Source organism: Hoplias malabaricus, chromosome Y (assembly GCF_029633855.1).
Source record: "Hoplias malabaricus isolate fHopMal1 chromosome Y, fHopMal1.hap1, whole genome shotgun sequence".
Classification (NCBI taxonomy): Eukaryota; Metazoa; Chordata; class Actinopteri; order Characiformes; family Erythrinidae; genus Hoplias; species Hoplias malabaricus.
In genome coordinates this window covers 22993124-23006293 of record NC_089820.1, presented here as the reverse complement: position 1 = coordinate 23006293, position 13170 = coordinate 22993124, and the positions used below count along the sequence as shown (strand labels likewise).

At 42.9% G+C, this 13170-nt stretch overlaps 1 protein-coding gene across 1 annotated transcript in view; it reads right to left on the bottom strand.

The window, feature by feature from the left end:
- Positions 1-4073: 4073 nt before the first annotated feature.
- LOC136678416 (extracellular matrix organizing protein FRAS1-like) overlaps positions 4074-13170 on the bottom strand; it is a 177861-nt gene continuing 168764 nt past the window's right edge. The window contains 10 exon segments of the mRNA XM_066656471.1: positions 4074-5896; positions 6549-6695; positions 6974-7179; positions 7476-7642; positions 8636-8752; positions 8845-9004; positions 9361-9468; positions 11182-11332; positions 11642-11856; positions 12756-12916. Coding sequence (XP_066512568.1) covers positions 5318-5896; positions 6549-6695; positions 6974-7179; positions 7476-7642; positions 8636-8752; positions 8845-9004; positions 9361-9468; positions 11182-11332; positions 11642-11856; positions 12756-12916 — 2011 coding nt within the window. The 3' untranslated portion in view covers positions 4074-5317.

Here is a 13170-nt window from a genome sequence, read left to right as displayed (position 1 = left end):
CTCACACCTGTGGACAATTTCACACACTCACCCAGTCACTTACACCTGTAGACAATTTGACACATTCACCCAGTCACACACACACACTCACACCTGTGGACAATTTCACACACACACCCTGTCACTCACACTCTCACACCTGTGGACAATTTCACACACTCACCCTGTCACTTACACCTGTAGACAATTTCACACATTCACCCAGTCACACACACACTCACACCTGTGGACAATTTCACACACACACCCTGTCACACACACCCTCACACCTGTGGACAATTTCACACACTCACCTTGTCACTTACAGCTGTAGACAATTTCACACATTCACCCAGTCACACACACACACTCACACCTGTGGACAATTTCACACACACACCCTGTCACACACACTCTCACAACTGTGGACAATTTCACACACTCACCCTGTCACTTACACCTGTAGACAATTTCACACATTCACCCAGTCACACACACACTCACACCTGTGGACAATTTCACACACAAACCCTGTCACACACACTCTCACAACTGTGGACAATTTCACACACTCACTCTGTCACTTACACCTGTGGACAATTTCACACACTCACCCTGTCACTTACACCTGTAGACAATTTCACACATTCACCCAGTCACACACCGATCACACCTGTGGACAATTTCACACACTCACCCTGTCACTTACACCTGTAGACAATTTCACACATTCACCCAGTCACACACACACTCACACCTGTGGACAATTTCACACACACACCCTGTCACACACACTCTCACAACTGTGGACAATTTCACACACTCACCCTGTCACTTACACCTGTAGACAATTTCACACATTCACCCAGTCACACACCGATCACACCTGTGGACAATTTCACACACTCACCCTGTCACTTACACCTGTAGACAATTTCACACATTCACCCAGTCACACACACACTCACACCTGTGGACAATTTCACACACACACCCTGTCACACACACTCTCACAACTGTGGACAATTTCACACACTCACCCTGTCACTTACACCTGTAGACAATTTCACACATTCATCCAGTCACACACACACACTCACACCTGTGGACAATTTCACACACACACCCTGTCACTTACACACTCACACCTGTGGACAATTTCACACACTCACCCTGTCACTTACACCTGTAGACAATTTCACACATTCACCCAGCCACACACACACTCACACCTGTGGACAATTTCACACACACACCCTGTCACACACAATCTCACAACTGTGGACAATTTCACACACTCACTCTGTCACTTACACCTGTGGACAATTTCACACACTCACCCTGTCACTTACACCTGTAGACAATTTCACACATTCACCCAGCCACACACACTCACACCTGTGGACAATTTCACACACACACCCTGTCACACACACTCTCACAACTGTGGACAATTTCACACACTCACTCTGTCACTTACACCTGTGGACAATTTCACACACTCACCCTGTCACTTACACCTGTAGACAATTTCACACATTCACCCAGTCACACACCGATCACACCTGTGGACAATTTCACACACACACCCTGTCACACACACTCTCACAACTGTGGACAAATTCAGATCAGATTCGGGCTCACTTTCCATAGTCATGTATTACATAATACAGGGGAAATGATCACGTGATATTTTCAATAAGGTCTGCAGTCTTTTCTCTCCAACCCAACCTCCCTGTGAGGCTCATCTCGCGCTGCTGCTGGTTGTGCTGAAGCTAAAGGCAGTAGCGCCCTCTGCTGGGTGGGGATTATTTGTTACAACACGTAGGATGCCAGTAAACATTTAGCCGTTGATTCAACGTTGAAATAACATAATGACTGCCGTCTAATCAACGTTCTCTTAAGGTTGAAAATGAAAGTTGAAAAGACGACTATTAGACGTATTTTGGACGTCCATTGATGTTATTAATTGGTCCCGAAATAAATTACTTGTATAAAACGCATTTTGGACGTCCACGGACGTTATCGATTGGTCACCACTTAACTAACTTATTAAGATGGAATTTGGACGTCCATTGACGTTTAAAATATGTCCTTGACGGACAGACTACTTTTAGACCTATTTAGAACGTCCAAGGACGTTCCTTGTTTACTGGGATGTCCTGTTTCCCAAATGCTGCGTTCATTTGAAGGGATATTCCACCAATATGTAAAAAATATATCGTATATATTGTAGATGTGTAATCATGGGTTTTCAGAGTTATCTGATGTAAAATACTCGACTCTTGAGAAATGTATCAGAATTGTTCATAGTGGTGTTGATAGGAACCAGATTTCCACAGCCTCTAAAAGACATTCTACCACACTTTTGCAATAACACTTAGGCTTTAAACAAACATCCAGGGCAGAGGGTGGCAGGCAAAGTGTCATAAGCCAAAACAGTGTCCTAGGGAAGGTCTTTTAAACGTCTGGGCATGTAGTGTATACTGCACTACAGCATGATTTAGGTTAAGCTATGAATGTTTCTGCAGACATGGTGAGAGCTGCCTGATAATAGCTACAGATATAGGTCGACAGGAAAGGAAGGAGTGAATGGAAGTGAGCAGTGATTGTGTTGGGCTTAATGAGGACCCTCTGTGCCTCCAGGCCACCTTCTACCTCAATACAAAGTGACTTCTGTGACTTGGCTGAGTCTTATCTAACACGCATGCAGTAACGAGAGATGTGACGCTCTGGGTTTGCTTTTAATTTTTACTTCTTGGGAAATAGGAGTGATGGCTTAACAGGGGTCTTCATGTACTACTTAGTACTTCAGTACTAAGACTGGCAGGAAACAGGGGGGCAGGTTGAGTAAAGTGAAGAAACAGTGCTGTCTCCTCCCTCAACATCCACTGCTGAATTGAGCAAGGGTCGAGTTTGATTTTTTTTTTGATTTCGCAACAATCCTTCATTCATTATCTGTAACCCTTATCCAGTTCAGGATCACGGTGGGTCCAGAGCCTACCTGGAATCATTGGGCGCATTCCGGGGAATACACCCTGGAGGGGGCGCCAGTCCGTCACAGGGCAACACACACACATTCACTCACGCCTACGGACACTTTTGAGTGGCCAATCCACCTACCAACGTGTGTTTTTGGACTGTGGTATGAACCAGAGCACCCGGAGGAAACCCACGCAGACACAGGGAGAACACACCACAATCCTCACAGACAGTCCCGGAGCGGGACTCGAACCCACAACCTCCAGGTCCCTGGAGCTGTGTGACAGCGACACTAACCTGCTGTGACACCATGCCGCCCGCAACAAACCTATAGTAGGTAAATACAGCTAACAAGCATTGGGAATTTAAACCTGATCAATTAACACTGTGCTAACATCATAAGTAAACTGCATAAACGAATAAAGGTTCAGTCAATTAATTGATCTCCTGTAACCACTTCATCCTGATCAACGCTGTTGTAATTCCAGAGCCTCCCAGGATCCACTGGGAACCCGGATAACAATGCATGTTTGGCCCAAATGTGACCTACATCTGCAGATGTCTTATGCCTGCAGTCCACCTTATATCGGCCAGATACCACGTTTGTTGTGGAATGGCCCACACAACATTTAGCAGTGCTGTAACTGGGCTGTAAGTGCCAGATTAGGCCCAAATATATCTGCTATCTGTGTACAAGTTAAAATCCACCCAAGTCCACCCGAGTCCACTCAAGTTAAAAGCTAAGACAAAAGAAACTAAAATGGCTGCAGATCTAGTTAAACGCTAAAAGACTGTAAAGTGGCACTGGTGGAGTTTAAAATGTTCTGGTAGAGAACCCAAGGCTGCAGAAAGCCTCTGCTGGTGGAGGTGGGAGATGAGTGTGATCCAGCTGTGTTTGCCACTGGAAGGTGACGCTCCGCTGAAAACTAGAGAGAGAGAGAGAGAGAGAGAGAGAGAGAGAGAGCAAAGCAGCCTGGATGCTCTTAGGACGGTACTTTGTTGGTTTGGTGGATTTGGCACTGAGACCGGCTCTTTCAGTGGCAGCAAGGTGTTGTGATGTAGGACAGGAGACTAAATTTTACAGATGTCTTTTTTATTACTAAAAAGGCACATAGTACAGGCATCACGTCGAGAGCATCAATCATTTTCCCAAAAATGATAGCACCAAAATTATGTTCTCTCCATAATTCATTAGGCACTGCATTCTGCAAAATTGTACAAACAAACAAACAAAAAAGTTATAAAGTTAATGACAACAAATAGATTCGAAATAATCCAAAATAAACTGCGCACACAGCGCTGTGCTGGGGAGATTCAGGGCTGCAGTTGTAGCCCAGCGTTTCTCTTGAAAAAAAAAGAGCACCTTACTGTACGTAACAGAGTCTAAACACAACACTGGAAAACATCAGACTTTTCACCTCCAACGTGCCGAACGTAGTACAATAATATGAGAGTAACATAATACGTAACACAACATAATATAATGAGAATCTCTCGTCAAACATTGTCATTGGAAACTGATGGAGGTTATATGTACAGTACAACATTTAGAAACCCAAAATCAAGGGTGCACAGTAGAGACACATGGTATAAAACAAGGAGAACACAGCTTAAAGCCATTCTGTTACAGTGTTTAAAAGCAGTCAGTGCTCTACCTACTACAGTAGTCAATTAACCGGTCAAGAGTCAAAAATGGGAGTGCTTTTCAGGACTGTAACCATGTACTGATGGTTTGTACTATGCAACAAATGCTTTGTATTTGGATTCAGACTCAGAAAATCGCACTTGACAAAGATCAGCATGGCACAATGGTGATCAAGCAACAGGCAAACACCTCCATTAAAAACCAGGGACAAGGGACGACAGTGTCATTGTGTAATTGCACTTAATAAAGGTATTTACAGCTCAAAGTGTTGGCACATAACCTGTGCTTAATACTTTCATAGTGGCTTTACTGAGATGGTTCCATCAAAGTATGCAGCAAAATAAACTTAATCAACCATTCGAACAAAGTGAGAAATTGGCTGAGCTACCACCGACTGCTAAACCATGACTATGATGACAAAAGGCATATTGGCGTAAACAAATTTCCAAGATGTGCAACGGCAAAAACCAGGACGGTCTGAGATCTGGGCTTGATAACGTGATGATAAACGGCGAGTTGTATAACTTCCTGAGGTAGCTCAGTTGTGAAATGATGTACACTGCATAGCTGACAGACTTCCCTTTTTTATCTCTCGTGGTCATAAAAAAATACATTAACAATATCTCATAGCATTATTACAAACAGCGATAGAAAATATGCTTCTCTTTTAATTTTGTATTAAATATTTAAGTTCTTTTTCTTGCTTTTCATTTAGACCTCGGTGCCATCGTTCAGATTGTTGTGGAGTTTGACCTCCAGGTTGACCTGCTTGACCTTGACGCCGTTGACCTTGCAGGCCTCGGGACTCTTGTTGAGCAGGTTGACGTTCCGCACTGTGCAGTGCTTGCTGTTGAGGTTCTTTTCCAGACGCTCCAGACACACCTCCACCTTGGTGTTCAGCGGGTATTCTTCAGCTGCCTTGGACGGTCTCTTCTTCCCTGCACTTTTCCGGCACTTTCTGAAGAGCAGGCAGAAGGCCAGGAGGACCAGCAGGAGGAGGATGAATGCAGCCACGCCGCCGCCCACTGATCCGCCCATCTGGGGGTTAAAGGTGGCTGAGGCCTCCACCTCCAGCCTCAGCGTCTTCATGTTGGTGCCGTTCTTCACCTGGTCCCCCTCGTTGTCGTAGATGAGAGACTCGTCAAGCGTTAACCGGCCAGAGCGGTCCACCAGGTCGCGCCGGCCACGCTTCAGCTGGTAGGTCAGGGAGCGCTGGATTCTGGGACTAGAGATGGACTCCGGCCCAATGACGTAGATCACCTGGAGATACCACTGATGCCCTGCCTCCACCTGGTGAAAACAAACACATTCCTCCAATCAACAGTCTCCAAAGCCAGATCACACTAATCCAGTATTTGTGGTCCATTCGTATCCATGTCATGTAGTGTGGTCAGAAGGCTACTTAGTGGTCAATCCATCATTGACATGACATCAGCTAGGATATTTAAAACCAATCATATCAAATAGAATGAGTTCCCCATAAACCTGGGCTTGCTCTGCGTGTGAAATTTGTGTTAAGCTGCTAGTGAGCAATGTAGGATAAAACACAGAGTGATAGTGAATGTGGGATAGAGTACAGCTCTAGTTTTTACTCACTATATTCTTCTGGTGATAAGAGTAAGTTAGGAAGCCAACTCCCTCAGTGCCTCAGCATCAAAGCTATGAGACACTTGCACGTTATTGGGCTGTTGACTGTTTGCTTGCGGCTCTCAATTTGAAGCACAAACACAATGACTCTTAAGAAAACAAACAGAAGCATTGCTGAGCCATGGCCAAGTTCCCTATGGACATGGAAGGGAGTCAGCCTGGCTCCACTTTTCAGACAAGAAGACTGAGGCAAACGCCCAAGGGCAGGTTCTGAAAGCTCTCACATTTGCCAGTAGAGAAATGCCGGGGCTGGAGTATCATGTAATCACCCGGCTCTCTATCTATATCCACTGACCTTATAGAGGGCATCGACCTTAATGGTGAAGCCATCCACTCCAGGCATGTTGGTCATGGACTGCAGCTCAGGGATGTCTGAAGCAAAGCTGGCTTCAAATGGAACATCATGAAAGTAGCGATCACACACATCCGGCTGCTTCCGATCCTACAGAGAAAAGTAAAGTCAGAAGTTATCGTTCTGATGTGGTCCTGGAGGCCATGGGGCTTTTTTTTGCTGATATTATTAGCTAACAATTATGACACACACACACACACACACACGCACACACACACACACACACACACACACACACACACGCACGCACACACACACAGAGAAATATGAGTCAAACAAGTACAATCTTTACAAACAGCTCACATATCAAAACCAAGAAATAGCAACCCATTAGACCAGATTAAACAACTCCATTTGATAGGACAAACCAGCAGCAGGAAGCGGTGTTTGAGGTGTTTGTTGGGTTGAATGCAGCCATACTGGGGTCCCTCATTGTACAAGGTGCCAGTTGGGTCGAAGAAGGGAACATAGCCGTCCCGTCCGGTGCAGAGATACACCTTCTCCAGCTGCAGCTTGTAGGCTGAGTTCAGATTCTGATCTGGGTTCCACAACACTCTGCCATAGAGTGTCTGGCCTACAACAACAACAACAACAAAAAATATCTATGAATTTCTCCCTCTCTCTCTGTACACACACACACACACAGTATCATAAAATCAGTATTTAGACTCCATATTTGAATCCATGGAATATTTGAATTATGGATCCAGTTGAATCCATAATTCCGATCCATAATTGCAGTCTCTGATCAGACAAAGCAAGTCGCTCTGGATAAAACCACCTGCTAAATGTAAACACCAAGGTCTGGCTAGATTTGGTCAGCTGAAATTCACATTTGGATCATGTTTTAACAAGAACCAGTGTTTTTACCCATGGAAAAAGCTCCTTTGTAGTCCATCTCAGCCATGGACATGTCTGCAGTGGCTGGGTCCATCATGAAGACCTTCTCATTGTTGCACAGCTGGAACTCAGTGTTGAGGGAGTAGACCACTGGAACAGGACGATTTGTCTGCTGGAACGCAATAGGAACCAGGAATCTGTAAAAAATAAATATATATATTTTAAATATGGGGAATGTTATATTGGGTGGTGGTGCAGCAGGTTAGTTTCGCAGTCACACAGCTCCAGGGACCTGGAGGTTGTGGGTTCAAGTCCCGCTCCGGGTGACTATCTGTGAGGAGTGTGGTGTGTTCTCTCTGTGTCCGCGTGGGTTTCTTCCGGGTGACTGTCTGTGAGGAGTGTGGTGTGTTCTCCTTGTGTCTGCGTGGGTTTCCTCCGGGTGACTGTCTGTGAGGAGTGTGGTGTGTTCTCCCTGTGTCCGCGTGGGTTTCCTCCGGGTGACTGTCTGTGAGGAGTGTGGTGTGTTCTCCCTGTGTCCGCATGGGTTTCCTCCGGGTGCTCCGGTTTCCTCCCACAGTCCAAAAACACGTTGGTAGGTGGATTGGTGACTCAAAAGTGTCCATAGGTGTGAGTGAATGTGTGTGTGTGTGTCGCCCTGTGAAGGATGGCCTTCCCCTCCAGGGTGTGTTCCTGCCTTGCGCCTAGAGATTTAGGGTAGGCTCCGGACCCACCGCGATCCTGAATTTGATAAGTGGTTACAGACAATGAATGAATTAATAAATAAATTTATGTTATATTTTGTGGGGTGGTTTCTCAAACAGAGATTAAGCCTAATCCTGGATTACCCAGCATTCTGAATTGAAATTTTCCATTGAAAGGAGGGGATAGTCTAGGTCTAGGCTTAACCCTATCTGGGAAAGCACCCGTGTTTAAAATGAAGGATATCAATGAACCACTTTGAAACACTTCACACCTTAAAACACTTCTTACTCTTTAAAACACTGGAGCTATGTGGCAACGACACTACCTTTACTGCCAACATGCCTCCCCAGATTCTTGTTTTGTCAGCTTCTTAGAAGTCCAGTTTACCAATTAAGTTCAAATATAATTTAGATTAGTTCAAGTTGTATAACAGCCCTTTCCTTCATTAAAGCCTATGCACTGGCTGTAAACATCACATTATGACCTACTTTTCTGGAGCGTGTGCAGTGCAGGAGAGGGGTTTGTCTCCTGGGTCGATCCATGGCTGAGTGGGCTGCACTGTGCAGGGGATCAGGAACACTGTGTACTCTCCAGAGTAGTCTTTCCTGGAGAAACAAGAGAAAAAAAAATACAGCCTCAGCCTCAACAGGACACACCTGTGTGACCGAACAGGACGGGACCGGACTGATGGGTGTACCTGCTATAAGAGCTAGTGGCCCTCCACAGTTGATAGGGGGAGTCAAATGTCTGTGCGCTCCACACCAGCTGCAAGTCAAAGTCGATACCTCCCAGGTGGTCCGGTGCCATAAGGTGGGACTTGTGTCCAGGAAGTGTGTGGTGTTCAGGAACAAACTGGCCTGGAAAACACAAAAAAGGAGGATTTATGTGGTATAGCATACGTAGGCAACACTTCAGATGGGAGTTTGGCCACAAAACAAAAACAGGATACTCACAATAAAATTAATCAAATGGAATAATAACAACACACTACAGTTCAACACAACACAATATAACAGACTCATATTTCCAGTTCATATTTTCAGTATATACATCTGTGTATAATCCTCTACAATCAGTACACGTTTACAACAAATCTAAACATTAATAAACGATAAGTAACAAAACGTTCATCTTAATTAATAAGATTGATTACATTATGGAATAAAATTTTGCGCCTGATTAATTCTTCCTGAAAGTGGTCATAAAAACATACCTCTGAATTTAGCATGCGTCTTAAACTCAATCACGAGTCGTCCATCCTCTCTGATAAAGATGCGGATGATCTGGAGTCTGGCTGAGAGCACACTGTCCGTCTGAATTCCTGAAAAGAACAAAAGAAATATGATTGATTGGACGTACTGGTACCTAAGGTTGAATATACACAGAGAGATATAGCAGAGATGAAATGTCTTTTATCATTTACTGAAATGTACAGCACTGTGCAAAAGTTTTAGGCACCCTATTTTTTTGAGTACAAATTCTGTTATAGATATTTACTTTATGAATTCAGTACAAAAACATTTTAGATTTACTTTACCAATAATAATAATAATAATAATAATAATAATAATAATAATAATAATAATGTTACAAAAATAATAATAATAATTGTATGTCTGTAAAAATGCAACTTATTAAAAAAGAGATTACATTCAAAATAATTAATAAAGAAAAAAAGAAGTGTGACAATCCAACTTCTTAAAAGAACAGTAGCAGATTCTCCAAGACGCTCAGTAAAACTACCATCTAATTTCTTTAGAAAACTGTATAAACTGTACCTATGTACCTACAAAATAAAGCAAACGGTCGTCACATATAATACTGACCTTCTTTCGTTTATTAATGTTTACTGCACTTTGTTGTCTTTTTCTTTCAAGTAATTTCAAGTAAAAGAATTTATTCCATTATATTTAAGTCATCTTTACTTTGCAACATTTTCAGTATGTGTACAAGGGTTGGAGAATAAAAGTGAAACGCCTGGTTTTAGACCACAATAATTTATTAGTACGGTGTAGGGCCTCCTTTTGCGGCCAATACAGCGTCAGTTCGTCTTGGGAATGACATATACAAGTCCTGCACAGTGGTCAGAGGAATTTTAAGCCATTCTTCTTGCAGGATAGTGGCCAGGTCACTACGTGATGCTGGTGGAGGAAAACGTTTCCTGACTCGCTCCTCCAAAACACCCCACAGTGGCTCAATAATATTTAGATCTGGTGACTGTGCAGGCCATGGGAGATGTTCAACTTCACTTTCATGTTCATCAAACCAATCTTTCACCAGTCTTGCTGTGTATTGGTGCATTGTCGTCCTGATACACGGCACCGCCTTCAGGACACAATGTTTGAACCATTGGATGCACATGGTCTTACTGGTGCAAAGTTTGGCCACCAGGCTGCTCCAATTTAGCCATGAAACCTCCCACTCTAAAATGACTGGTGTTTCAGTTTCATTGTCCAACCCCTGTAGATGCACTAAGAAAAGGGCAAATTTGGAAAATAGAGAAAAGATTTCTGATCCTTGAGCTCTAGTTTCATATGTTTAATAGGTTTTGGATCAGAAATACTGAATATAAAACACCTATATTAACAATATTTAAACATGATTAATCCTATTAAGTTTTGTAAATGATCAATGGACACTGAGACCATTATAAAAATATGCTGTTAAAAATGTATTCTGCTAAATCCTGCATACCAAAGTACATATAAAAATACTCAACATGAACACTTTTATATCCAATTAATAATTTGAATTCAGTGTGGTTAGAACCAGTTTTAATTAGGAGACACATAACCTAATCCTAATCAAACCAAAACAAATAAAACAACAACAAAATAAATCTTATAATATTATTAACTCCAGGTGGTGTTTTGCAAAAAGAACAGTGTACAAAAAGAACAATGCCTGGAGTTCATTTTCTATTAATTGATGGAAAGTGATATTATTCACTCACAACTAAAACAGGAACATTCTATTTTCTTTAACCAGGCTGTTTGGATTAGTTTGAGTCGAGGCTTTGTGTGCTGGCTCATACCTGTCCTCCACAGCACGGTGTCGTAAAAGAAGGAAAACTCCATCTCTGTGTGGTGCTCGAGAGAGGCCCAGCCTCGAGGAGCCGTCACATAGATGTAGGACACGTAAAGAGGCACCTGGACTGTGAGGAAGGACTGAGCTGAGTCTCTGACCTGAAACAGAAAGAACATGTCGATTAGATTTACATCCAGAGGAACCCTTCGTAAACTAATCAGCTTCAGCAGGTGGAGTTACTTCTATAAAGCACTATTCGAATCAGGAGCAAATCACCCACTCTTTCACTTAAGCTCACTCAACATAAACTGCTACATCTAACACAACAGATTCTCAAATACACCAATCAGACCACTGCCATGTGATGTGGATTACACTGATTATCTGTATACGGTGTCAGTTTAATGTAAGTTCTCCATGTTTCACCAGATCTAAACTGTGGTTTCACGTTTAAACACAAATCTCACCTGGAAGTCAGCGGTGACTGATCCTCCACACACATCGATCAGCTCGGTCATGTCATAGTAGGCGTCAAACGTCCAGATGCAGCTCTTCAAGTTCAGGTGTTTGTACAGCTGGATGGTCCTGGCCTCTCGGATGTTAGGGTTGAACTGATAAGGTCGATCATATCCAGGGCCCAAAGATATACTGTCATATGACACATCATCCAGAAAGCCCGTTTCTAGAGGGAGGAAGAGACATGAATGCTGCTCTCCAGAGGAGTCTCTAGCTCTAGAAAACTTTCTCAGAAAAGCTAATCTAATTCACTAATCAAATTCAATTCACTTTCAAATGAAGTACAGGGCGGGCCATTTATATGGATACACCTTAATAAAATGGGAATGGTTGGTGATATTAACTTCCTGTTTGTGGCACATTAGTATAAGGGAGGGGGGAAACTTTTCAAGATGGGTTTTGACCATGGTGGCCATTTTGAAGTCGGCCATTTTGGATCCAACTTTTGTTTTTTCAATGGGAAGAGGGTCATGTGACACATCAAACTTTTTGGGAATTTCACAAGAAAAACAATGGTGTCCTAGATGAACAGTTTCCTGGAAAGTGGATTGGTCGTCATGGGCCATTTGAATGGCCCCCAAGGTCTCCTGATCTGACCCCCTTAGACTTTTATCTTTGGGGTCATTTGAAGGCAATTGTCTATGCTGTGAAGATACGAGATGTGTTGCATCCAAAATGGCCGACTTATAAATGGCCGCCATGGTCACCACCCATCTTGAAAAGTTTCCCCCCTCCCATATACTAATGTGCCACAAACAGGAAGTTAATATCACCAACCATTCCCATTTTATTAAGGTGTATCCATATAAATGGCCCACCCTGTATAAAGCCATTTGAATTTTCTAGGTCAAAATAATAAGTATTTTACTATTAAAAGAATTATAATAGTAGTTCTGTATTGTCAGATCTTGTAAGAGAACACAAAAGAGTTATTATAAGGCACCAGACTAAAATTAATCAACAGATGAGAATATTTCAAAAATTAATGGATGGTAATTCTTTGAGGATAACAGACTAAGGGAACGTAAGTGTTCAGACTACAGTCCTGGAGGTAGTGCTCCTCACCAGAGATGCCCTGCAAGTCTTTGAGAGTGACCAGGTTGGAGCAGATGTGTTGTTGGCGGTAAATGGACTCAGAGAGGAGGAAGTGGAGGTTGTGTAGGGGCATGGTGGACACCAGAGGAAGCATCCCATCCTGATGAGGAATCTGCACTGAGATGTGAATCCTACAGGGAATATTAGAGATAATGTTATATAATAAGCTACTGAATCCTATCAGATGACTAGATTACTACATTATCATTGACCCTTGAGGATTACCACTAAAATGAATTTCCATGTTTAATATGCAATAGTCCAAATCCATTTTTGGATTTGGATTATTACATGGATTTTAATCTGTTTTATCCTCAATTTAGTAATTTCCTGTGCCAGAAATTTAGCTAGGTCTCCCTCCTACCATAGATAGATCGATAGATAG